This window comes from Lagenorhynchus albirostris, chromosome 15 (genome assembly GCF_949774975.1).
Source record: "Lagenorhynchus albirostris chromosome 15, mLagAlb1.1, whole genome shotgun sequence".
NCBI lineage: Eukaryota > Metazoa > Chordata > Mammalia > Artiodactyla > Delphinidae > Lagenorhynchus > Lagenorhynchus albirostris.
The window spans coordinates 11159461-11185877 of record NC_083109.1 but is presented as its reverse complement, the minus strand read 5'-3'; the positions used below and the strand labels follow the sequence as shown (position 1 = coordinate 11185877).

At 55.0% G+C, this 26417-nt stretch overlaps 1 protein-coding gene across 2 annotated transcripts in view; it reads right to left on the bottom strand.

Moving 5' to 3' along the window:
• The window catches only part of RIPOR3 (RIPOR family member 3), a 72426-nt gene that overhangs the window by 15622 nt on the left and 30387 nt on the right, over positions 1 to 26417 (bottom strand). For both annotated transcript variants that reach the window (XM_060123933.1, XM_060123932.1), the window contains exons 2-9: positions 13885 to 14003; positions 7124 to 7270; positions 4784 to 4862; positions 1773 to 1796; positions 1413 to 1466; positions 610 to 759; positions 376 to 439; positions 34 to 77 (exon numbers count right to left, since the gene is read on the bottom strand). In XM_060123933.1, coding sequence (XP_059979916.1) covers positions 34 to 77; positions 376 to 439; positions 610 to 759; positions 1413 to 1466; positions 1773 to 1796; positions 4784 to 4862; positions 7124 to 7270; positions 13885 to 14003 — 681 coding nt within the window. The remainder of the gene's footprint in view (positions 1 to 33; positions 78 to 375; positions 440 to 609; positions 760 to 1412; positions 1467 to 1772; positions 1797 to 4783; positions 4863 to 7123; positions 7271 to 13884; positions 14004 to 26417) is intronic.

Genomic DNA, 26417 nt, shown 5'->3' with positions numbered 1-26417 from the left:
TGAGGTCTGATCCCGCCCGGAGCGTGGCTGTACCTCATACTGGTCTCCCGGACAGAGGCGTGCGTAGCCCACCAAGCCTGGAACACAGAGACGGGCTAATCTCCTCTCCACGCTCCTCCGTCCCTGCCCCATGGGTCACAGGCCCTCACACGAGGAGCCCCCCCATCACAGGGTGGGTATCAGCTTCGGGGGATGGGGGGGATAGGCCTTCATGATGACAGTGGACAGGCCTGGGCCCTCACTTTCAACTCAGAGAGGGGATAGGACTTGCCCGAGGTCACAAGTCACAGGAGTGGAAACGAGGGCTCCCCGAGAAGGCCTGATGCTCCCTCCACACTGGCACCGGCCCAGCCACTCTCAGCCCTGTTCTGTTACCTTTCATCCTGACGTGGAACTCGCCCAAGTGAACCTCCAGGGCCCCCTCGATGAGCCACATGTCCTGCAAGGCCCCACACAAGGTGGCTCACCGCCTGCCCCCGGGCTCGGCCACGGGGGACGCACAGACCCTGCCAGACAGAGGCCCCCGAGCAGAGAGAGAGGCTTCCTCAGGGCCCAGGGAGCCCCAAGACCGGCCCGACCCTCGCGGCGCTGCCCGCCACCGCCGCCCACCTCGGTGCACTCCTGCAGGCTGCGGCCCAGCTCTTGCAGGCTCTCTCGGGAGGCGCGGCTCGGCGGGCACCGGGAGAAGGCCCGCTGCATGTTGGAGGCGCCGTCTCGCAGGCGGCACTGGATGCAGTAGCCTTCGTAGAGCTCGTCCACCTGCGGGGCGCACGGGCCAGTGGGCGCGCCGCACGGGCTAGTGGGCGCGGCCCACGCCGAGGGGCGGGGCCCAGACCTGCCAGTCGCTCGCCCCCGAGCAGCCGACCCCACCCCGGCGGTCCCACCCCCGTAGACTGTGCGCCCGCGGGGCAAGGACGAAGTCTGTCTCGTCCGCTCCGCATCCCCAGCACCTGGCGGAGGCTGGCACCCAGCGGGTGCACAGTAAAAACTAGTGAACTGGCCGGGTGGGTGCATCGCTTCCCCTCTCCCTGCCCGATTTTTCAATTGTGAAACAGGGAAGGTGGGTTTGTGATATTCTGTCCGCCCACTGGGCTCCTGGGGGAGTAGAGCAAGCTCACGGAAGAATTTGCAGAATATAAAGCTTAAGGCACTTGCTGTGCGACCCTGGGCCAATCCTTGTCCCTCTCTGAGCCTCTGCAATCCCATCTGTATGATCGGGTGGTGGGACTCAACATTCCCAGCCCTCTAACCCCAACCCCCTGATCCCCATCTCAGGGCTCAGCCCCTGCAGGCTCTGCTCCTCCTCGGCTCTCTCCAGCCACCTGGCACCCAGAGAACCTCCCGCCACCGCCCCACTGCTAACCCAGCAGAGGCCCAGCAAGCCGGGAGACACCCCCCGAAGCCAGGCTGACCTTGCTGATGTGAAACTCCATCTTCCGAATGTGCCTTTCCACAGAGCGTGTTTGCTTCTCCCAGAAGAAGAGAAGATGCTTCAAAAGTAGCCTGCCCACACTCCCCCCCAGCCCCTGCCACCCTCCTCCAGGGACTGACACACAGAGCTGCGCTCAACGCCAGGCCAGCCCCTCACCATCCCTAAAGAAGGCGCATCACTGAGCCTCAGTTTCCCCATTTGTAAAGTGGGGAGGAAACCCAAGTATTCCTCCCATGGGACAGCCAGGAGGATGGAATGCAAGCGAAGACGTTATTCTCATCCAGCCAGGCCCAGCCATGGCCCACCTTGCTTACCACGTGCAGACAGGAGTTTCCCTCACCTTGTCCAGGTCATAATAGAAAGCCTGCAGGGGAGGAGAGGAAGGAGGGAGTCAGGACTCCAGTGCTCCTCCAAGACCCAGGAGGCTACATCCCAGGGGCGCCTGAGCTCAGAGGACAAAAAGCCAGCGGCCACTCCGTCCTCTGAGGCCTGCAGTCAGCAAGCTGTGGTCCAGGCCAAGCAGGAAGAATGAGTAAACACACGGGCTTTGGGTGAGGCAACTCTAGGCCTGACTCTATTTGCCAGCTGTGTGTCCCAGGCAAGTTTCTCTACCTGTCTGAGCCTCCATTTCCTTATGTAAAGTGGGGTACCAACAGCACCGACCCCATAGGGTAGTTACGAAGAGTAAAGGACGGTGTAAACTCAACAAGAGGGGAACCAGTGCAATTTGATTATTTAAGGGGTGACTTCAGCCATGACCAGAGGAATTGAGAGTGGGGAGAGGCGGCCAGCACCACCCAGGAGTTCAGGTCTAAGGAAACTGCAAATCCGGACTGGTCCATCCGGATTCGCAGGGGGCCACGGTGTAGCCAATGAAAAGAATATATTGTCGGGATGGGGGAACCTTTGTATAAAGGGCCAGATAGTACATATCGCAGCTTTGCAGACCACGTGGTTTCTGCCACTGGAGCATGAAAGCGGCCACAGACAATATGTAAATGATGGGTGTGGGCTGTGTTCGGATAAACTTTAATTCCAAAACAGGCCCTGCTTTGCCCACGTGGGTTAGAGTCACTATATCTGAGGCTGGACGCATTTCCACAAGGTTGGCGATCCACTAAGGAGAAGGACTAAGATGTGGGAGAGTATGTAAGTTGCAATTTCATTTTTGTAAGACAACTGTTAACCAAACCACTCTATATGCACAATCTGTATATTTGCATGATTATGTGACCAGGGAGGAAAATATGGAAAGATAAAGACTAGATTGTCCTCAAGGGCTAAACAGGGTGGGACAGAGAAGATTGCAGACGGGAACCAGTCAGGCAAGAAGGAAAAGATGGATTAACCCCGTGCCAACGTCTCTTTTCCTACGTATGCATTTATGTGACATTGTACGTGTAGGATTATGAAATTAAAACTCTATGTAAGGGGACTTCCCTGGTGGTCTAGTGGTTAAGACTCCACGCTCCCAATGCAGGGGCCCCTGGTTCAATTCCTGGTCAGGGAACTAGATCCCCGCATGCATGCCGCAACTAAGAGTTTGCATGCCTCAACTAAAAGATCCCTAGTGCTGCAACTAAGACCTGGCGCAGGCAAAATAAATAAATATTTTCTTTAAAAACACACACAAAAACAACTCTATGCAAGAAATTAAGAAATAGGAAAGTTCCCAAGGCTTTGGAAAGAAAAGTAACTGCACAGCAACTTCTCAGAAACTGAGAACCGGACCCCAGGTGCATCGTCCCTCTGGGTGGCCCCAATGCAGTTGCTGCCTCTTCCCTGCCTCAGTGTGCCCACCTATGAAATGGGAGTAGCTAACACATACAGACCTTTACATAAACCTTGCGTCCCTTAGAGTTACTTCTAGAACAGAGAAAGAGAGACCGGAGGACGTGAGAACAGCCACACCCACAAGAGAGGGAGGCTCGGCCAGTGCTCGGAAGGGCCGGGAACCAGGCAGCGCCTCCTTCCGCCTCTGCACTGACCCATTTGCCCACCAAGGACAAGGCATGAGTGAGTTTGCCCAGCCTTCCCTTCTCCAAGTGGGCCGGCAGGCTGGGAGCCCTGCATCTCCCACCCTGTCGACCCCCGAGGTCTTCTTTGCTGGGGCCAGGATATAGAGGTGAGGGGACACGACTTTGATAGATTCATTCCCCACCCCCTCCATCAAGCCGGTGGCCCGCCCTCTGCATTGGCCCTTGGAGGAGCAGGGCTGGAATGAGCTAGAGAAAACCATAGACATCAAGGCCTCCTGGTTTCTGCTTCCAGAAGTTCTCATTAAGGACAGGAGGGGTTTTCACAAGGCAGCAGCCGGATAGAGAAGAGGGGCTGGGAGGGACTCCCCAAGATGCAAAAGAAAGCCTCCCCACTGGAGAGATGCAGGCACCCAGCAGTGGGGTCCTGGCAGTGCCAGCAGATAAAATGCAAGATACCCAGGGACTTCCCTGGTGGTCCAGCAGTTAGGACTCCACGCTTCCACTACAGGGGACACGGGTTCGATCCCTGGTCAGGGAACTAAGATCCCGCATGCTGCACAGCGTGGCCAAAAAAAAAAATACAAGACCCCAGTCACATTTAAATTTCCAATAAACAATGAATACTTTTTTTTTTTTTTTAGTATAACTGTGTCCTGAAGATTGCATGGGACATACTGAAAAATGATTTGTTATCTGAAAATCAAATTTAACTGGGCATCCTCTTTTTTTGGTTTGTTTTTGGTATTGGGTTTTTGTGGCGTTTGTTTTGTTTCTTCTAAATCTGGCTTTGCTAAGGGGGTGGCAGAAGCCCAGAGCAGGTGAATTCTGGGCTAGACAGGCCCCAGGGCAGCCTCAAAGATGCCACTCGGATGAGAGCAAAACTGCAGAGCCGCTGGACGTTGTGGGAACACGCAGGGATGATCAAGGACGGACGGTGTCAGGGCCACAGGCACAGTGACACACCCTGGATTCAATGCCTGATCCAATTTCCTGCCATCATGTAAGCCACCCTGATTGCAGGGGGCCCAGATGGCCAAGCGCTACAGAATAGGGCCATCTAACGTAGACACCCCTCTGTACACCCGCCTACCTTACAGTTACTTCTAGAACTAAAGGGAGGTGGCCCAAAGATGTGTGAACTGCTGCACCATGTGAGGGCGGGAGGCTGCCGGGAGCTTCCCACCAGTCTGCGAGGTTAAATTCATCCAGGTCCAAGTGAGGTTCATTCATCAAAAATAAACGTCACTCCTTAGGCCTCTGAGTTCCAAGACTGAGATTCACACCCGTGATGCAGGCAACGGGGTGAAAGAGGGTCCATCTTGGAACCCTGGCCAAGGCTGCTCGCCTGGGAAGGGCCCGGGAGGGGTCTCACCAGCCTGGAATTCCTGCGGGTGTCCTTGTGGCGTCCTGACAGGTAATCCAGCTCGGCCTGCTGGACGCACAGATACTCCCTGTGAGGAGAACAAGGAAAAGGAGTTGGAAAAGGAGCAGAGAAAGGAAAGAAACAGGCAGATGAGCAGAGTTCCAGGGAGGAGGCAGCCACGGCCACCAGCAGCGGGTGGTCAGCAGGCTCAGGGGTCAGAGGGCAGACTCAGCCCAGCCCCAGGAAGCCCAGTCCCAGCTCTCCCAGCCTCCACATCCCACACACCCAGGGCTGTGCGCCCAGCGCTGTACAAAATAGGGAATCCCTTAGGTAATTCCCCAAACAGCCCTGCAAACAGGAACTACTGTTATTATACCCATTTTAGAGATGGGCAAACTGACCCTGAAGCAACTCAGCGCAGGGTCACACAGCAGGGAAGAGGCTGAACCCAGGTCTGAAACCAGGCAGTGGCCTCCAGAGTCCAGTATCTTCACCCCAGCCCGTGGGGAGGTTACAGAGAGCACACCTCCCTCACAGCCAAAGGCAGGCCGTCCTGCTGTCTGGATGCCCAGGCCCAGAAAGGGGCCTGACAAACCCACTCTGGAAGGCACAGAAAAAGCCATGGGCCCGAGGGGACTTTTCATGTTGTGTTTTCCGCCAAAAAGAGACTCGGACATGAAACCTGAGGTCTGGACTTGGGGGCCAGGTGGGGGCCCCGTCCTGCTCCATTGTAGATTTGCTGGCTTACCCCAGGAAGGTGACTCACCCTCTCTGGGCCCACTTACACTACCTTCTGTCAGACCACAGCTCCCTCAGGGGTTGGGCTCCCCAGGAAGAAGGAGATGCCCTTGACCCCAGACACGTCTCAAATGTGCGGTCCTCACAGGAATCACCAGAAGCTTTCCTGGGAGAGCGGCACCTTGGAGATAGGCCTCCACCCTCTGGGCACATCCCCGGCTCCCACGCAGCACCGGCGCCGGGCGCACTGTGGGATGACCCCTGCGTAGGGAGCCAGGCACCGGCACGGAGGGAGGTGACATTTACCCTAAGCCCAGGGGACAGCGGGGCAGGCAGCCTTGGCCCTGGAGCCCCACTCTCTGCTTCCTGGCTGTGGGATCCTGGAAAAGATGCTTCCCATCTTTGGGACTCAGTTTCTCGCCTGGAAAAGGAGGCTGAGAGAGTCTCTCACGGCATCAGGGACACGAAGCACCAAACAAGTCATAGAGCTGCTGCCGCTGTTATTATTATTATTATTATTATTATTAATTAGTGAGGGATGAAGAGCAGGTCACAAGAGGTGGAGAGCAGGACAGGGCATCCCAGGAAGAAGGAAAAGCCTTCCATTCGGCAAATGTGCGAATACCCCTCCCCCACCTCAGCTCCCATGCTGACCCGACCACTGTGCCCCTAATGGGCCGATCATGCTCCTGCCCCAGGGTCTTTGCACAAGTGGCTCCTTTGGCTTGAAATGTTCTCCCGTCATCTGCAGGGCTCACCTCTTCAGGTTTTTGCTCAAATGTCACCTTCTTAGTGAGCCCTTCCTTGAACACCTTATTTAAAATCAACCGCACACCTTCTACCCTGATTTGTTTTCCTCCATAGGAGCTACCACCCCCTGACATACTCTCTATCCTACTTTTCTATATTGTTTATTGTCTGTGTGTCCCCCACTGGGATGTCAGCTCCGCGGGGGCAGGGGTTTTTGTGTTTTGTTCATTCCCGTACCCTGCGCCTGGCACTTGATAAGCCCTCAATAAAAATATGGGGAATAAGTGACTGAATCTTCCTGTTCCCACCTCTGCTCAGTTAATCAGTCAGTCTCTTCCTCACTTGAATCCAGCCTCCCTGACCTCCAGCTGTTGTGCAAGCTCCTACTGCAGGGCCTTTGCCCGTGCCGTTCCCTCTGCCCAAGATGCTTGTCCCCCAGAGGCCAGCACAATGGCTCCTTCTCGGAAACCATCAGGACCTCCTCAGTGAAGCTCTCTGGGCAGCCCTGTGTGACAGGCCTTCCACACGCTGTCTCTCCATCACCTCCCTCACTGCCCTCTGGGCTCGTGGAAGTTACGGTATTGATCACATTACTTTTTATCACCGTCTCCCCCTCCACACCGTGAGCTCAATGAGACCAGGGTCCCCCTGCCGTATTCACTGTGTCCCCGGTGCCCAAGGACAGGGCCAAGCACATGGCTGCACCCAGGACATGCTTGTTGACTAAACAGATAACCAGGAGCTCCCTCTGTGGCCTCTTACAGCAGAGACCCACCCACGTTCCCCAGGAAGAGGCAGAGAGGACCGAGCAGACGAGGACAAAGAATGCACTTGTTAAAGGCCACGAATAGCCATCCTTACTTGAGGCCTCTCTTCAGTGCTTCAAAGATCTTCTTCACTTGCTGTGGCTTGGGATCCGAGCAGACAGACCCCTTCCGCAGTGTGCCATACATCTTGGAGGATTTCACAGGCATTCGAGACCTCACTGAGTTCCTGTGGACGGACTTTCTGTGAGAAGGGATGGGGGGGGCGTGGTCAGAGCAGGGGTCTGGACCAAGCCCTTCTCAGGGGCAGGCACTTTGGGAACAGTGGCCAGAGCCCCAGGCAGTCAGCAGACCTGGCTGAGTCTCACCCCACTGCCACCAAGCTGCGTGGTCTCAGGAAAGCTGCCAAGACTCTCTGGGCCTCAGTTTTCTCATCTGTCAAATGAGGGCTTGGATATGAGGATTAAAAGAATAATAGGGGCTTCCCTGGTGGCGCAGTGGTTGAGAGTCCGCCTGCCGATGCAGGGGACGTGGGTTCGTGCCCCGGGTCTGGGAAGATCCCACATGCCGCGGAGCGGCTGGGCCCATGAGCCATGGCCGCTGAGCCTGCGTGTCCGGAGCCTGTGCTCCACGACAGGAGAGGCCACAACAGTGAGAGGCCCGCGAACCGCAAAAAAAATAAAAAATAAATTAAAAAAAGAATAATAACACTAACCTGATGTGAGAAATTAACTTACAGTGAGAAATACAATCAAGCAGCCCAAATGCCAATGCTGTCTGTTTGTGCTCTTCATCAAGCTCTGTGCAGGCAAAGCAACGTGGGAGGCCAAATCATAGTCCAGTGGTATACCCATGGGTTGGGTACCTGTTGGCTTTGCCTGCCCCACATCCATTCCCCTCCCTCTGTTAATAGCACCTCAATTTCCCTCAGGGACATCTCCCCAACTCTGCTCTTTATACATATAGTTTGGAGGGAGGTAGCCTGACAAATCACCATACACACACACACACACACGCACACGCACACATGCACACACGCACACACCCACACGCACACATGCACACACACCCATGCATCCATGGGCATTCTGAGGCAAACCCATGTCCCAGTACTGGGTTAGTCAACATATTCCACTTCCTTGGAAGGGAACTTCTCCCACTTCCTTCCTCATCTTCCTCGGATGCACTGAAGAGCCAGCTTCAACCATGTGCACTGGGGCCCCCCACAGGTATGGCCAAGCAACAAGAGAGAAGGAACAGGCCCTGGACAGCCTATGGAGCAGACGGTCCATTGGCTCTACACTATTGTTGGTCCTCAGACCACAGTAGGAGGACCACTTTCTCAGGGGTTCACCATTTCTGCTTCACTCGGGAGATATCCTCCTGCTAGAAACCCAGCTCCGAGTGTCCCTGGATGCCCTTCACAGTCTGCTGCCCTTTTAGGGTCTAAAATCAAGGGCACAGGCTCATTCATTCATTCAAACACTCACAGAACGGGGCTTTCTCTGAGTCACGCAACACGATGGGAGCCAAGGGGCCAGAGTCCCACCTTCAAGGGTTCACAGTCTGCGGGGAGGGGTGGGGGGCTTGTGGTCTGGAGAGCTGGGCAGGGGGCAAGTGGACACAGCTCCATCTCCTTCGCCAGGCCTGGGAGAAGGGCCACTGGGCCATCGCCAAGCCCTGGTCCCCAAGAGGCCTGGCAGGTGGCTGGGCTGTACTTCCAAGCCAACCAGACACTGCACATTCCACACACGGTCACAGGGTCCTGTGGTTGACTCAGCAGAGCTGTCCTGTCCACCCCTGCTGTCGGGCATCAAGCCCCAAACCCCGTGGTTCCCCAAAACATGGATGCACAGCCACATTACAGGCCAACATGCCAGAAATACAGATCCCAGGGCTTGCCCGGGGATGCTGGGAACTGGGTCCCAAGGATGCTGCATCAGGGAAGGACCTGGAACCCCGCCCTGGAAACCTCAGGGGCGTCACCAAGCTAGCAACTCCTATCATCTCATGGGACACAAGCTCCTGGTCAGCCGCCCATGGCCAAATTCTAGCCCCGGAGGGCACAGGTATTTAATCTACTGCAGCCTCAGTTTCCTCATCTGTAAAAGGAGGATAATAAGAGGGCCTGCCCCACGGAGTTGTCATGAGATAGTCATTCATTCAACAAATATTTCCTGAGCTCCTGTCATACACCAGATGCCATTCTAGGAGCCAGGGGTAGAACAGTGACCAAAACAGACAAAACCCCTGCCCTCGTGAGCTGCCCTGCCAGCTGGGGAGACCGTGGGAAGTGGTAGCAAGCACAGACTCCGGAACCACATGCTGGGGTCTCTATCCGGCTCCCCCAGTTATAAGCTGTGTGACCTTGTGTAAGTTATTGAACCTCTCTGCGCCTCGGTTTTCTCATCCATAAAATGGGGACCAGAGAAAGGGTTGCTGTGAGAGTTACATGAGTTAATAAATGTAAAGAGATTCAAGCAGTTCCCAGGAAAGAGTAAGTGCTATATATGTGCTGAAGGTAATAAGGTAATTTTTAAAAGTACATATCAGTTATATTGTACAGCAACTATACTTCAATTTAAAAAATTATATACCAGGGCTTCCCTGGTGGCGCAGTGGTTGGAGTCCGCCTGCCGATGCAGGGGACGTGGGTTCGTGCCCCGGTCCGGGAGGATCCCGCATGCCGCGGAGCGGCTGGGCCCATGAGCCATGGCCGCTGAGCCTGCGCGCCTGGAGCCTGTGCTCCGCAACGGGAGAGGCCACAACAGTGAGAGGCCCGCGTACCACAAAAAAAAAAAAAAATTATATATCAGATAGTGCCTAGTGCCAAGAATAAAACCAAAGGCAGGATAATGAATGTAAAGGGTGAACAGGGAAGGTTCCTCCAATCAGGCGATGTTTGAGTCTGGGTAATGTGCACGCAGCCCTGGGGACTAAGCTCACCCCTGCACCTGCCGTTGCTGTTATTCATATATTATATGTCAAGTGACACTTTGCAGAGCCCAGGCAGGGACTGTGCTCCCTCCTCCCCGACCCTCCCGGAGGCCACATCAGCCACCTCTTGGAACACACCCTCCACAAAGTTGCCATCTGCAGGCTGGCAGGGACAGGCAGGGCTGCAGCCTCGAGAGAAACGGGTTTCAGACAGGCTAGGGTCCCCGGCAGGTGGGCAGACAGGCAGGTGGGGTGGGTGAGCAGCTTGGAGGTGGGGCTGCAGGAGCCCCGCTCACCTGCCAGCTCCCAGAGTCCCACAGTCCCCGGCAGATGCGTGCCCTCGGCTGGATCCCACTTCCATCTACCTGGCAACTTCCTCGCCCTCGCTCTGTGGCTGTGCCTGATAGCACCGGCTCCTGGGGAAGCTCTGAACCCAGTGCTCTTGTCTGAGGTTCAACAGAGCAGGTGTGGTGGCCAGCCCCGCCAGGGACAGTGATGTATGTGCAGTCTCCGGATGGCGAAATCAGGTTTCATGTCTGGCCCAGTGCCACAACTGCCGGGGCAGGGAGCAACCTCCAGGGGCGGATGTCACAGCAGTTCTGGGAGGACTCAGTAAATATTAAACATCCCCCGGCATGCCAGACGAGCTTCCAGATGGGCACGTGTGACCCACGGGCCCCAGCCCTCACGTGAGGCCGCTGGGCCAGCCCTTCTACCTGGTGTCGTTGGGAGACACTATCGGAGGCCCGGTGCACGGCTGCTGCAGGTGCAGGATCCGGAGGTGGGAGGGGCTGGGGGCGGGGCAATAAATAAGAGGACCGACTGGACACATTTCAGGTGAGGACTCAAAGCTGGGTGTAAGCGCACCTTTCCTCCTGCATCTGGTGGTACTAGACGCCCAGGGATGATGACAAACACGCGCACGGCACTCGCAAAGGTCAAGCTCTGCTCTGGGTGCTTCACGTGTACTAGCCTGTTTCTCCTGATACATGTCTCTGAGGTCTAACCCTCCTCTCTGCCCCCTTTCTCTAGCCTCCTCCTCTTGAAAATCAAGGGCTGCTGCTTGGTTTTCACACCTACACTTCCCAGCCGTCCCTGTGGAGGAATTCCCAGGTGGTGCGGACCTTGCAGGGTCTCCTGGCTCAAGCGGGTCCCTGCCTGAGGGAGGGGAGACCTGGCTGAGGGATGGCAGGAAGGGGTTAAGAGCAGCCCATGCCTGTCAGTCAGGGCAGAATGGGACAGTGTCAGGGCCTGGCTCTCTTCTTCATCTGCCCACCTTATTATGTACGGCCTTAGGTTATAATATAGTATTATATATTTATTATATGTGGCCTTGTTATAGCAGTCATTCAAACTTAGTGTAAAATTTCCTCACCAGATTACTTCCCCAAGTGAATTCTTTGATTACACAATAAAGAAAAAAACAACAACGCTGTCCAGAGGCAAAGGGGCTTCAGGTGCCAGGGCAGGGGTAAGGGCTGGGGACATCTAAGTGGAGCCAGGCTCTTCTGCTCTCCTGTCTAAGGTTATTTTTGCCTGACCTGCCCCCGCTGCTGAGCACCTTGGCAATGTGGCCGTGTTTCAGCCTGGTTGGATTACTTGGGAAATAAGGCCAGAGGTGAGGCCTGAAACCTGATCCAGACCGTCCAGCCCCAGAGCCAGGGTCCAGATCCCTGGGAGCTGTACAGAGACAGGAAGTTATGTACAGTTATGTACAGAAGTTATGTACAGAGACAGGAAGTCAAAAATAGATGTGCTGCTTCTCTGCCATCGCGGGCAGCTACTTCCTCACCCCTGGACAAGGGGACTACAGAGAACCAGGCCCGATGGAGGCCACTCAGGAATCTCAGAACCCGTCCAAGCCAGGCATCCTCCAGTAGTCCCTGCAGGGTTGGGGGATGGGGGCAGGACGGGGAGCCCCAGGACATTTACACCACTGTCCCACAGGCCAGCCGCACACCCACTTTCTGTCCCTCAAAGCTCATTCCCACCTCAGGGCCTTTGCACCTCTGTCCCCTCCGCCTGGAAGGCTTTCCCACGCCCACACCCTGTCTGCACGTGACGGGCTCCTCTTCTCTCTGCCTTCGTTTAAATGCCTCACTGGGGGCCTCCTCCAAGCCCCCTGCTGCCCTCCTGCCTCCCTGCTTTAACCCCTTCCGGGCACCCGCCACCAGCGGCATCCATCTTGACTATCACTGGCTTATTGTTTTCCCTGTCCTGAAAGGAGGGCGGGGCCTGGGCCTGTCTCCACAGCCCGGGAGGAGGCCTGACCGGAGCCAATGCTCCATAAATACTTGTGGAAAGAATTAGGGATTCCTAGGGGTGCTTCCAGGATTTCAGCCCTGAGATGCCACTCCTCCCAGGCACACCTCAGAACCGAGAAGCTGGGCTGCCCTGAGACAAGGCGAGTGAGCTGGGAGGGCCTGACCGCAGGGTCGGCCTCACAGTGATGGGGGGTGGGGCGGGGGGAGGGGAAGGTGGGTCTAATGCGCAGCTGCGGAGCCTATGGACAGAGCACGAGGAGGGCCTGCCGGGCTCGGGTGGTCCGCACCCCCAACCCCCAGGAAGTGGCTTTGAAGCCAAGGCCTGATGAGATTAAGCGGGACCAGGCCAGGTGAAGCGCAGTGGAGAGGGTTCCAGGACGAGGGCAGGGCCTGTGCAAAGGCCTGGAGGACAGAGAGGCCAATGCGGCTAGAGCCCAGGGCTCAGGATGAGGCTGGCCAGCCAGACCCTGCCGCGTGGGGACCGGATTGCGCTCTCAGTAGGACGGGAACCTCCGGAGGGTTTCAGGTAGGGGAATGCCAGGATGAGATTTGGTTCTGCGCCCTGCTCTGGCTGAGGGCCCTGCCTGCCCACCACGGCTGTTCAGACTGGCAGCCGTGTGGGGCCCTCAGGATTCCTGGAGCCAGGGGCCCGGCACGCCTGGGCTGGCAGGGCTGTGGCCCCAGGGGCAGAAACGCACCCTCCTCCCAGGCATTACCTGCAGCGGGAGGAGACACATCGCAGATCAGCCGTGAACTCACGTCTGGAGGGTCAGAACTAACCAGGCCTGTCTCTGCCTGTCTCTCCTCCTTGGAAAACTTCCCACAAGCCCCTACTGCGTGCCACCATGTGCCGACAGCTCACCATGTGTCACCTCACTGTACCCTCATGATAAGCCCATGAGGGAGGGACATTTGTGATCCCCATTTCGCACATGAGGAAACCAGACTCAGAGAGGTGAAGTCACTTGCCCCAGGTCACAGGTGGCCCTACTTCCCATTCTATCAAACAGGAAGAACAGGGCTTCCCTGGTGGCGCAGTGGTTGAGAGTCCGCCTGCCGATGCAGGGGACGCGGGTTCCTGCCCCGGTCTGGGAGGATCTCACATGCCGCGGAGCAGCTGGGCCCGTGAGCCATGGCCGCTGAGCCTGCGCGGCCGGAGCCTGTGCTCCGCAACGGGAGAGGCCACAACAGTGAGAGGCCCGTGTACCGCAAAAAAAAAAACCAAAAAACAGGAAGAACATTCCATCCTAACCTGGCCCCTAGGAGACTAAGTTCCAACTCTGAATCAGTCTTGCTGTGTGACCTTGGGTGAGCAGCTCTGCCTCTCTGGGCCTCAGTTTTCTGATCTGCCAAGTGGGCCTGATAAACTCAAGCAGATCAGCTTCCAGGATCAACTGCCAGGAGCTTGTAGGGTGACACCTGTTCAGATCTGAAGCAAATTACAGCTTTCTCCCAACACCAAGCGTCTCACTCACAGACACACAGACACAGACATACACAGACACACAGACAGACACAAACACACACTACCCTGCGCTGCAGGCCTGGCATGAGAGTGAGCCTCAGGGTCACTGGCGTGGGAGGAGGATGCCCCCGCCGGCCCCCCGATCCCTGGCCCTCAAACAAGCCTCCCACACACAGCCCGGGCAGAACTTACGCGATCCTCCGGCTCTGGGCACTGCTGAAGCCGGCAAAGGAGGCGCTCCGGCCCATGACCCCCACAGCCCCTGTGTCCCCAGAGGACAGGAACCGCACCCTCACCGACATGGCTGTCACCTGCAGGGAGAGGGCAGGACAGTCAGCCTCGAACTGGCACCTGGTGAGTGCTGACCGCAGGCCGGCTACCCTCCACCGCGGCCCCCAAGGGCCCTACAGCAGCCCCAGAGAGGGGGCGGCTGGAGCTGCCCCCAGCTCACAGATGAGAAAACTGAGGCTCAGTGAGGTCAGGGAGCTTGGGGCGGGGGGCAGGAGCAAGATTCGAACCCAGGTCTCTGCACCCTGTGCTTGGGTCCTTGATGCCTGTGTGAAGCAGGGGGCACCCAGCAACTCGTGAACCAGCTCCTCTCACCTCCCCTCAGCTACTCCTCTCTGCCAGTAACCCTGACCCCCCTCCACAAACCCCCGCTGAGCACCTCCTGTGAGCCGGATGCCGAGTAAGGCAGGCCCAGCCCTCGCCCTGCAGGGCTCCAAGTCCAGCAGGGGGCTGACGGGCCACCATTACAGTAGGGAGTCCATAGTGAAATGATGCGGGTACCAGACCAACCCATGGAGGGGGCGACCAAGAGCTGAGAAGGAAAGGCGAGGAGGGAAGAAGGGGAAGGGGAGGGGAGGGAAAGGTATCTGAAGCAGAGGGAACGGCGTGAGCAAAGGCCTGGAGGCGCAGAGGACAAGGTGTAATCCAGCAATGGAAAGAAGTCCGGGGGGGGGGGGGGCTCCAGGTGAGGTTGGAGAGGCCAGCAGAGCACAGGTCAGGGTGGCCTCGGTGGCCCCAGGAAGGACTTGGGCCTTGCAATTGGCTAAGGGTAACTGGGAGCCATGGGAGGTTTTGAGCAGGGGGTGAGTCAGCCCAGTTCACATGAGGCCAGGCTGCTGGCATCAAAGGCTTCCAGAAGCCACAGATCCATTACCCCATCTCTCACCCAGGTTGCAGGGAGGCCAGACTAGAACCCTGGCTGTCTTTACGTTTTTCCAAACCATCTCGAGATTGGAAAAATGCCACCACATCCTTTGGGAATATCGTCCAGTGTCTTCCAACACAATAGGAAAGTTCTCCCCCATATCTAACCTAAATCTCTACTGCTACAGTTTTATACCTCACCCCTCAGCCAGGGTGGCGTCGGTGCAAGGATTCTGGGGACCCCACTGCCCTGAGAAAGCTCCGCTCCGCCAACTCCCTCCTATTCCCGCTCGGTAGGGCCCCTGCTTCCCACATCCCCTCCACCCAGTGGCTGAGCCCAGACTCCACACCTTTGCCCACCCTGGGGCCTCTGCCTGGAATAACGTTCCCTTTGCAGCCACGTCTATCCAGTGTCTAGTCCTGCATTTTGTTTGTAGTCAGCTCCCACCACAAGCTCCAGAGCCCTCACTCTGAACCCCCTGGCAGATCTGCGTGACCCCCCACAAGCTTCCTCCTCCTCCGATACCTCCCGCAGCCCAGAGTCCCACACGTGCTGTGCATAGGTGAGCTCTGGAAGCAACAAAGCCAGACCTGGGCTCAAACCCCAGCTGCAGCTGTGCCGCTCACCGGCTCTGGGCCTCCGTGATCACGTCTGTAAAATGGAAATTCAGAAAAGGACCAAGGACACAATGTGCTGACAGCACAGGATGTGAAATAGACACCAGAAAGAGCTGGTTGTCTGTGTGCCATCGGCTGACCAAGACCCCAGCCTGGAGACCCCAGCTGCTGGGGCAGATGAGCCGAGGAGCGACCTCTGGCCCCGACGGAGGAAGCGGCAAGTGTCTGCGGAGCACCCACTGAGTGGAGCCCCAGTGCCAGGGACTGTCCCGTGCAATAGGTCCGTGAACAGCAGCCTGGTGTACGGATGGGGAAATTGATGCAGTCTGGCAGTGGAGAGCTCATAATTAGGCCAGCTGTCCACTATAGGCCTTATGTAAATTATCTTAGTAGAGCTGCATAACCCCCTGAGGTGTAGGAGCTGTTGCGAGCCTAATTCAATAGATGAGGAAACTGAGGCTCAGAGAGGTAACAAGACGAACCCAGGGACCCAGCTAGGAAGCGGCAGAGCCAGGCTGAGAACCCAAGTGTAACTGATGCTGAGCCAGCGCTTCTCAGGTACGTGGGCAGGCATCCCGCACTCTGGGGGTTCGCCCCAGCCCCACGGGAGGACCCTCACGCCCCCACAGTCCCTACCTGGGCTGTGCTGCTGCCAGCTTGGACCAGCTCACAAGAGTCGACGGTGAAATTTTCAGGAATGTTGGTAGCTTGAAATCAGCCATGACAGAATTAAGTACAGCGTGGAAATGGGCAAGTGCTACAAATTAGGGTTTGAGGTGTTTTTGTTTGTTTGTTTTTCTGCCTGTTGTTAAACTTTTATCAGCATACCACTGCCCCCACCCCTATCAGCACAGGCTCTGGGTGGCACCGGCAGCTTCTCAAACTGCTAAACACGCCCTCCCTCCATCCTAGCCAGGATGAGCAAGGGCACAGGAGGGAGCAGGCAGGGAGATCCCCAAGGTCAGCGGGTGGGACGCGGACTCTGGAGCCAGCCCCGGGGGGCTGGGGACCGGAACGCCCTCCCTCCACCTTCTCCCTCCACCTCCCCACCACCCTCCCTCCCAGGCCTTCTGGGTCTTCTTCCAGCCTCCCCCAGGTCCTCCACTTCAAGATAAGGGAGAAAGACGATCGCTGAAGAGTTCCTCTGCATGCAGTTTGCTAGAACAAACCCAAACATCTGCCTGACCAGCGTTAGGAAAGGAGGACCGAGGAGGAGAACTGAGGTTCAGTGCAGACCCACGCAATGTGCCAACACCTGGCTGTAGACTGACTACTCACAACAGGGCCATGAGGTGCAATGACCCCACTTTTCATATGAGGAAAGAGCCTCTAAGAGGTGAAGAGGCTGGCTCAGGGAGCCACGTTTTCCAGGGTGAGGTCTGGCTGTCACGTGGGGATTGGCCTCCTGGCTAGACCCTCCCAGCTCCTCTTCCAGCCCAGATGTCACCTCCCCCAGGAAGCCTTCCTGGACCTCCCCCCCAATCCCTGCCTCACTTTACTTACAGTGGACGGTGAATGGTGACTTGTCTGCCTCCCCGACTAGACAGAGAGTTCCCTGCAGGTGGGGCTGGGGGCGTTCTCCAGGGCCTGAAAGAGTCACAGCGCATCTTTATGGGACCAGAGGACAAGAATTGAAAGGCTGGGGCTGCTTCCCCCACTTCAGCAGGCTGTGCAGCCCAAGGCGCAGTCAGTGGAAGAACAGGATAAAGATAAAAACTCCCACTATGTGCTGCACTCCAAGAAGGGGGTGGACAAATGACTTCGGGAAAGGGCCAGAGAGTGAATTATTTGGGCTTTGCAGGCCTTATGGTGTTTGTCACAGCTACTCAACTCCACCGTTTTAGAGCAAAAGCAGTCACAGATAATGTGTAAATGAATGAGCCTGGATATGTGCCACTAAAACATTATTTACAAGAGCAGCAGCTATTGATGAATGACCCCTGGGTGGCCAGCACTCCTTCTGCTACCTGCTCTAAAGGTTTAAAATCTCATTTAATACTCCCAACACGATATGAGGCAAATATTATTATTATCCTTCCCATTTTGCAGATAAAGAAACAGAGACTCAGAGAGGAGGGGAAATGACTCAACCAAGGTCACACAGGTCGGAACTGCCAGAGCTGGGATTTGAACCTGGGCATGATGGGCTCCAAAGCCCAGCTACTTCATGCTAGGAGGCACCTGCTTCCGCAGGGGCTGTGCTGAGGACACTACCCCCCCTCCGCTGCCATGAGCCTGAGCAGGAGGGAGGGGGCCCCAGAATGGAAGCAGGCTCATGGCCCAGACCTGCCAAGCTAGAAATGTAGCCCTGGGGACGGCTGAGAGACATCGAGCCCCATCCCCTGCAGGCTTCAGGGTGTGGGAGCCCAGGGCCCTTTGGACCAGCGTCAGATCCCAGCAGCACCTCTCCTGGCCGATCCCTGGTGGGGCTGAGCCTTTGAAGTTGACCCTTGTGATCTCACCCAGCGGGCTGCAAAATGATCCCCTCCCTGGTGGACTGGGCATGAGATGGCCGGGATGAGACCCCTGGAATCCCAGGAGCCTTCAGTGGGCTCCTGACAAGTCCCAACGGATGTTTCTCACCTTTAACCAAGGGTCATACTCTTAATGTTTAGTTGTTGACACAACAGCGGCACTGACCACTCAGAACAGAGGCTGGGCACCTTGGAGACCCCACTCCTCCCCCAAGACCATCCCCCCTCCCCCTCCCCCTGCCGGCATTACCCTTTAGCGGCTGGACTGTAGGCAGGTCGGGCAGCCCCGGGCATCTGGCACTCTGCAGGGCATGAGAGGCAGGCCAGGGACCTCACTGGGCCCCTGGGCAGAGGAGAGGGTCACAGAAATCATGCGGGTCCCAAACCTTCGGTGGCAGACAAGACTGCCTCTTCCCCGCGTGTCCGTCACTGCCTCTCTCCGGCACCCGGGCAGCATCTGATGCTTGGATCCAGCTGGGGAGCTCAGGGCAGGCGGGCCAGCTGAAGGGGCTCCTTACCCAGCAGCTGCTCCCCAGACACTGAAGGGGCCGTCCTGGGCCTCTTCCCCCAAGGTGCAGCCAGAGGGAGCCGGAGCCTGTTCTGCTAAATCTGTCCTGCTCGGTGCTGCCCAAAGCTGCCCACCGGCCACAGGGAACCTGCAATTTCACCTCATTTGGAAGCGATGCTTCTAAATTTAACGGCGTGGGCTCTCAGGGCTGGGCGGCGTTTATGCCTGAGTCCCTCACTTAGGGCTCTTTTATATCCGTTCAAATGCCAGCCAGGGATTAGTTTGCTTATAGGAGTTTCCAAAATAGCCCTTTGGTTTAGCACGAAAGGAAATGGCAGAATAGCCCAGGATGAGGAATGTGAGTTTATACATAAGAGGGAAGGGCGTCCTGAGAAGGCGTCTCTGGGAACCAGATTGTCTGCACCAGATGGAGTCCAACGCCCTCATCTTACTGATGGCCAGACCCAGCCCAGAGGGGCCAGACGACCTGCCCAGCTCACCCAGAGGTGAATGGAAGAGTCAGAAGAATCCAAACTCCCTGTGCCTGCCAAAACGCAGTCCCCTGCTCCTCCGCTGGAGCCCATTTAAAATCCCATAGCTGACCCACGCAGGATGGACGCCTTCCATCGGCTTCCATGCCTGCCGGCTTGGGCTCCCCTCTCCCTGCTGGGCGCCTCCTGAGCCAGGTTGTATGGGGCCGGGAAGACGTGCCCGGGGAAACAGGAGAATACGGTTCCAGCCGCATGTGATCTAGGACAAGTTCCCTCCCCTCTGAACCTCTGTCTCCCAGTCTGTAAAATGGGAGGATTGGGCTAGAACTCAGGCTTCCCTCAAGCACAGCACACGCTGGGCCAAGTGAGGGATGCCCAGTGGCCTCCAGGCTTCACTCGGTGGGAGGGTTCTCTTAGTCTTTAGTCTTTTAGTCTTTAGTCGTCTTTTCATCCTGGCTCCCCGACTCTCTGTCACTTGTCACCCTTCCCGTTCAACAGAGCACAGAGCTGGCCCGGGCACAGAGCCAGGGGTGGGCAGAGGAGGAGTTTGAACGCAGTCAGGTTGTTTTGTTTTGTTGAATTTCATTTAAGGTAACCTTCCATTTAGAGCGAGCTGTCTTCTGTATGACTTAAAGTGTTTTTTTAAATAGCATGTTTAAATGAAGGCAGTCCGGATTTGAAGAACACTTGGTTTAAATAGAGCAAGTAGGCACCCACCTGCCTGGCAGCCCACATTCCTGGGTCCTGCCACCCGCTCTCAGGGGCCACCGTGGAAGTGGCAGCTGGAGCCAGTGGCACCTGGAGACCCCAGGTGTGTCTCTGCAGGTGGCCAGCTGGCCTCAAAGAGACAGATGGGCTGATGGCTCCGGCTTCTGGTATAAGAGAAGAGCAAGCAGCTCCTTGGGGAGCCCCAACTGTGCCCCCAGAGTCCACTGTCCCGCAGCTGCAGGGCAAATGGAAACTTCCTGACGGCCAGATTCAAGACCAGGCACGGAGTCAGAATCCGGGATCCAAGAGGGCCCTTGCCTCAGTGTATCATGCAGTCCACAGCCCGCTGTGTTCTTCCCGCCCAAGGCAGGCCTGGGAGGAGTTCCTGTCCTGCACCAACTCTGGCCTGTAGGCTCGTCAAGGACCAGTCACAGGAGAGGATGGGCAGGCCCTCTCATTGGACTTCACAGCACACCTGTGCCCATTTCACAGATGGGAACACTGAGGGTGCAGCCACAAATGGCCAAGTGCAAGGGACAGGTGAGATAACCCATACAAAAGAAATTTGTGCGGCTGTTAGGAATATGATTTTGAGGAATAGTGACATGGGAAAATGTTTGAGGTAAGATGTGAGTAAACCAGAGCAAGATGTGAACTGTATACAGCGTGTTTTATTTTTGAAACAGTACCTTACGAATGTGCTACAATGGACATGTATTCCCTCAAATTAAGAAAAAAAAGTTAATTTGAAAAAAATCGAGAGATTGACTAAGCTGTCCTCAGTCGCACAGTAATCAAGTTGCCAAGCTGACTGCGTGTCCTCCAACCTAGAGAACGTTGCTTCTCAGGATGAACCTGGGATCAAAGGAGAAACCTGCCTCTTTAAAAAAAAGAAAAAAAAATTTTTAAAGGTCCACAGATATCATCTGCACTCCCAGCTAACTCCACTGGGTTTTATGAGGCAAAAATGACTCATGAATTTCTGTGAAATATCCAGAGAGTGTTCTAATTTAAATGGCCCCTGACCACCACCGACACACTCCCATTGGCGGGTCGACCAGGGGTCACCTGGAAGAGACAGCAACTCTTGGGGGAAGGAGCCTCCTGAGGCCGCCACGGGCAAAGGAGTGTGTGTGGGTGTGGGGAGGGGAGACAGGAAGCTGGAGCTGCCCAGAGATGGGGGGAGGTGACGAAGCTGAGCCTCTGGAAGCACCACTCTCAATCGGGTCTGCTTAGGATCAGCAATAAAAATGGGGTCAGGCAGGAGGGATCGGGCATCTCCCCACAGCACCCCTGTGAGGTGGGCACTGTTACCACCCCCATTTTACGGACCGGGAAACTGAGGCTGGTAGAACTGAAATGGCCTGAAGTAACACGTGGCAGCACTAGGTCTTCAATAACTCACCTTAAAATGCTTATGTGCGGGCAGCGTGGCCCAAGTGTGCGTAGACCTAGCCCACATCCTAGGGGTGAGTAGGTGTTGCGTGGAGGACGCTAACGTGGGTCCCCACTCCAGAAGCAGCTATGGGAGGGTCTGTACCTCAGCACTGCTGACATTTGGGGTCATTCTTCACTGTGGAGGTTGTCCTGCTTATTTAGCAGCTACCCTCCCACCCCTTGATGCCAGGAGCTCTCCACCCTCCAGTCGTGACAACCAAGACTGTCTGCAGACACTGTACTGTCCCCCGGGGGCGGGGGCGGGGTGCAGAATGGTGACCGATGGGAAGGACCGGGTTAAAGGTTAAAGGTTAAAGGCAGCTCGTCAGATCTGCACGAGAGGACTGGTGAATTAGCGTGCTGGGTGTCAGGAACGATTTCTCACAGGTGAAAGGAGTAGTGTTGTAGATACTCTATTCCGTTGGCTACGAATGTCGTTCAGGCTCCGTCTCCTGACATGAATAGGGTGTGGGAACCTGGGGGCCCCGGCAGCCCAACATATTCAGAAGGGGCCCTGGGCCTACAGCTCCCACTGGGCCTCTGCCACCCCCATCCTTCACACGCACGTGTGCACACACGCACACACACCAGGGTATGGATGAAAGCCTGGAGGCCTGAGCGTGAGGCCTTGAGCTTGGAGTAGAGGTTGACCTCCTCCTTGGGGGGTGTTTGCTGTAACGTCAGAGTTCTGCGTGAGACCTGCCTTGATCGTAACCCCCTACCTGGAGGCCAGAAGAGACCCAAAGGCTACCTACCTTTTTAATCCCAAAGACCCTGACTGCCGATGAACGCACACGCTGGTTTGGGGCAATTCAACACAGGCAGGGTTTGGATTCAAACCCAGGCAGGCAGAACTCTGCTGGCCACGTGGGCCAACTAGTCCACCCTGGATGAACCGCCTGGTAATCTTGGGGACACAGACCTTCCCCCTGCCACACAGCTGGACATCAGAGCCCAGGAGTCTCTCTCCAAACCAGCCAAAAGGACTGGGAAAGAATTCTGTACCTGACTGCTGTCTGTGGAACAAGTTAGGGCCAACTTCTCCACTAGCGATGTGGGCACAGTGCACAGGCCCCATGAAAACATGAGGATTACTTTTAAAATCAGAAGACTACAAAATGAAATTTTAGGTCAAAGAGAATGTTTTATTATATAATGTAAAATTATATTATTTATATATATTAATAGAATGTATTTTATTTTATAATACATCCATCTTTATACCAGTCACAATATCCTATACTATTTAATATTTTTTATGTAGGAATTGTCCCCGGGTGGCCAAGGTGCTGGGGGGTGGGGTGGGGATGGCACGAAAGTCATCACGTGGCCCTGCCCTTGGCCCTCTCCGAGCCCCGCCTCCAATCTGTCTGCCTCTAGATCAATCCTTCCACCTCCTGCCCTGCCCTCGGGCTCTCTATCCAGCTCCCTCCCACACAAGTCTTTATTATGCAAATCAGATTCACCCTTCCTTCCTGTCTCCCCCTTTCTCAGTTTTATCTCCCCCTTCCCTACTCCCAAGTCCACTGGGCCTGACCCCCCAAGATGGAAGAGCTAAGAGAGCCAGGCTGGACCTTGCACTTGACCCAAATCAGCTCATTTGACCCTCAGTGAAATGCAGTGCTGCAGGTTTCACTCCATCCCATTCTGGTTTCGGGGTCTAATGCATTTGAGTTTTGGCTTCTGGCCTGTGCTATCAACCGCAGGCCTCAACTTCCAGTTCTCTCAAATGGACTCAGTGATCCCTAAGTAGAAGTTATGTTTGGACATGATTCCCAGTGAGCTCATGCTTGCTTCCATATGTACATTATCCTTAGAGCCTTCTTTTCTGGAACTTACAAATTCATATTCCTTTGTACAGTTACCTAGTTTTTGGTTTTTTTTTTCTGTAGTCTGCATTGCGTAGTATGAGGGATCTCAGTCCAGAGATTAAACCCGGGCCCCCTGCATTGGGAGTGCAGAGTCTGTTTTTAACCACTGGACCAGCAGGGAAGTCCCCAGTTATCCACCTTGATCTCATTGATTTCTAGGGGCTAGTTATAAATCCTGGATTGGTGATCTTTTCTTAATTTTCTCCCAGCCCTTCACTTACCTTTTACCTTGCTCTTAATGAGGTGTGCGTGCGTGCGTGTGAGTGTGTGTAACAGAAGCTTCAAATATTTACGTGTCTGGATCTGTGAACATTCCTTCTATGCTTTAGAGTTTAGAACCTGCTTTTTCCACCTCTAAAATTGTTTCAGATCTGTGGACCACTGAAGTCTAGTTCCCTGGGTGAGAATTTTGTCTTGCTGGCAGCCGGGCTGTAAGACCCTCAAGGGCATCGCTCTCTTCCTCCTTGGTCAAGAGACTTCACTCTGCACCGTGCTTCTCAGAAACACCCGGAATCTGTCCCCTCTTTCCACCCCTACCCCAGGACCAAGCCCCATCACCTCTCGGGTCTCCACTGGTCTCCCCGCCTCCACTTGCCCTGAAAACTGGAGTGAGCTTTTAAAAATGTCCATCTGTTTCTTACACCCCACCCCAGATTCGGGGCTTCTGGGAGCTCTTAATATTAAAATCTCACCCCCGCGCCACACCCACAAGGTCCAGAAGGAGGTGGTGCCTAAGGACGGAACCCAGACAGGGACGATGGAGTGCTCCCTGCCCACTGCCCAGGAAGGCAAGAGCCTTCACCCCTCAAACATTAATCACAACCAGGTCTTGTCATGGTAAAGGCAGGGCCAGGGGGTTGGGGGACGAGGGGCTGGGGGGTGGGAGGGATTGCAAAGCGTTTACATAATCCATCCCATTTCCACCCTCACTCCATTTACAGCTGAAGTACCCAGACCCTGAACCCTGATGAAGATCCTTAGCCTAGCAGTGCTGAGTCAACCTCCTGGTATGCCAGAGGCTCCCCAGCCAGCAGGCCCTGGGACTCCTGCACAGGCATGTGGGCCAGTGGAGTGGAACTGTTTGCTAATAGAGGCTGTTAACAGCACGAGAAATGGTCAAGGGGTCAACAAGAGATGAGCCATCTGGTTGTCCCAAGGTAAACAATTTACAAGGGAAAAGTCAGGCCAGCTTGCGTTCTGGTTTTTCTTTCGACAGTGCGGACGTGCAGTGTCCTTTTCCCCTTGGTGCCTGACGGGAAAGACAGAGGCTGTCCCAGGCACCCTGGCCTCAGCTCCAGTGCCTCCCAGGAGGGGCAAAAAGGCAGGAAAAGTCGGATTTTTTTTCCACACCTTTTCTTGCCCCATTCTCAGGACTGAGTGATTTCACACCAACTGGTTAATCCACATTGTAAGGAGGGTAGGTTTCATCCCAAAGAAACAGACTTATTTTCTAGCACCCAAAGCCTTGAACTTAGAGAATCTTCAGCCTGAAATTTATTTCCTGTTGGAAGAAGACCCCTACTGGTCTCCCCAGGGATTGCAGCCCTGCTCTACCAACCGCTACAAATGCCCACCCGAAAGTGAGAAAGGGTCTCCGTTCTTGCCATTCAGAGTGAAGCCAGTGGATTCCCAAGCATGCGGAATACACATGTGGCTTAATAGCCTGAAATAAACAGGTTGTGCTGAAATTATAATTCTGGAGTTCCAAAAGTGTTGCAAAACATTCCAGGCAGACACTGGAGTTAGTATACTACAAGCTGTTTATCAATTAATTCCTTCTTTGCCAAACATTCTTACTCGGGTCTATGGGGAGATGATTTTGGTGGGAGTGAATCTCTGATTTTGTAATGAAAATCACCAGGGAAAAAGGCTTGCTTTACAGAGGCTCATGTTACAGAAAATGTGGCTGTAACAGGTAGTTCCCATAAGAACATAGCTAGTACTAACTTTTGAGCTCATGTAATAAAGAAAAGTGACATCTGGGGACTAGGATTTGGGGTCTCTGCACTAACCTGTGAGACACAGAGCCACACATTCACATGGAGGATGATGAGTACAAGTCTTGGCGTCAAAAATCTTGTTCAAGTCCAGCCTTTGCCTCCTTCTAACTATGTGACTTGGATAAGTCACAAACTCTGAGCCTCAGTTTTCTCATCTACAAAATAGAAACCATTGAAATTAGTTACCTTACTTTACAGTTTCCAGGATGTGGGGTTTTCTTCTCCTTGTTAAAAGGAAAAACCAAACCATAATTTATGGCCTTTCCTACAGCTTTGTGCTGCTAAGGTTAGAGACCTGAAGTAGTGTCTTAGTTTTCTGTGGCTGCCATAACAAAGTACCATTTAAACAACAGAAATGTATCGTCTCACAGTTCTGGAGGTTAGAAGTCCAAAGTCAAGGTGTCGGCAGGACCATGTTCCCTCTAAAGCCTCTAGGAAAGAGTCCTTCCCTATCCTTCCCTGGTGGCGCAGTGGTCAAGAATCCACCTGCCAATGCAGGGGACACGGTTTCGAGCCGCGGTCTGGGAAGATCCCACATGCCGCGGAGCAAGTAAGCCTGTGTGCCACAACTGCTGAGTCTGCGCTCTAGAGCCCGAGAGCCACAACTACTGAGCCCGTGGGCCACAACTACTGAAGCCCGCGAGCCTAGAGTCCACGCTCCCCAACAAAGAGAAGCCACCGCAATGAGAAGCCAGTGCACCACAATTAGAGGAAGCCCGTGTGCAGTAACGAAGACCCAACACAGCCAAAAATAAATAAATTAAAAATAAGAGTCCTTCCTTGCCTCTTCCAGCTTCTGGTGGTGGCCCTTAATCCCTGGCCTTCCTTGGCTTTCGGCTGCATCGCTCCAATCTCTGCCTCGAGGGCCACATGGCCTTCTGCGCATTCTGTCTTCACCAGGCATCTCTCTCTAGTTATAAAGACACCATCATTGGATCAAGGCCCACCCAGAAGACCTCCTCTAAACTTGATTACATCTGCAAAGACCCTATTTCCGAACACGATCACCTTCGCAGGTACAAGGGGGTAGGAATTCAGCATATCTTTTGCAGGGGGACAAAATCCAACCTATAGCAGGTCGAAAACACTTTGTTTAGCCCAGCAGCTTAATGAGCTTTGGGATGTGCTAAGGGGGGCTCCAGGCATTGGTGGGGTGAGGGAAGAGATGCTGGGCTGTTACGTGTAAGAAGGCACTGACATGTGCGTGTTGATGATTGACAGCTGGAGACAGGGAAGGCTATGGGGGAGGGGAGGGGAGAGCAGAACATGGGACATTTTCCAGGCAATGGGATTTTAGGATGGTGATTCCAGACTTTACTTACAAGTGTGCTACCCCTGGGTTCCCATTACCCCAAATTCTATGGACTTTCTTCCCAACAGCACCCTGTTTGCCTTTTTCTAGCCCACTGCCTTCAGTCTGCTGGGACTGGCCCAGAGCCCCACCATCCCCTCACTACGGAGAGGAC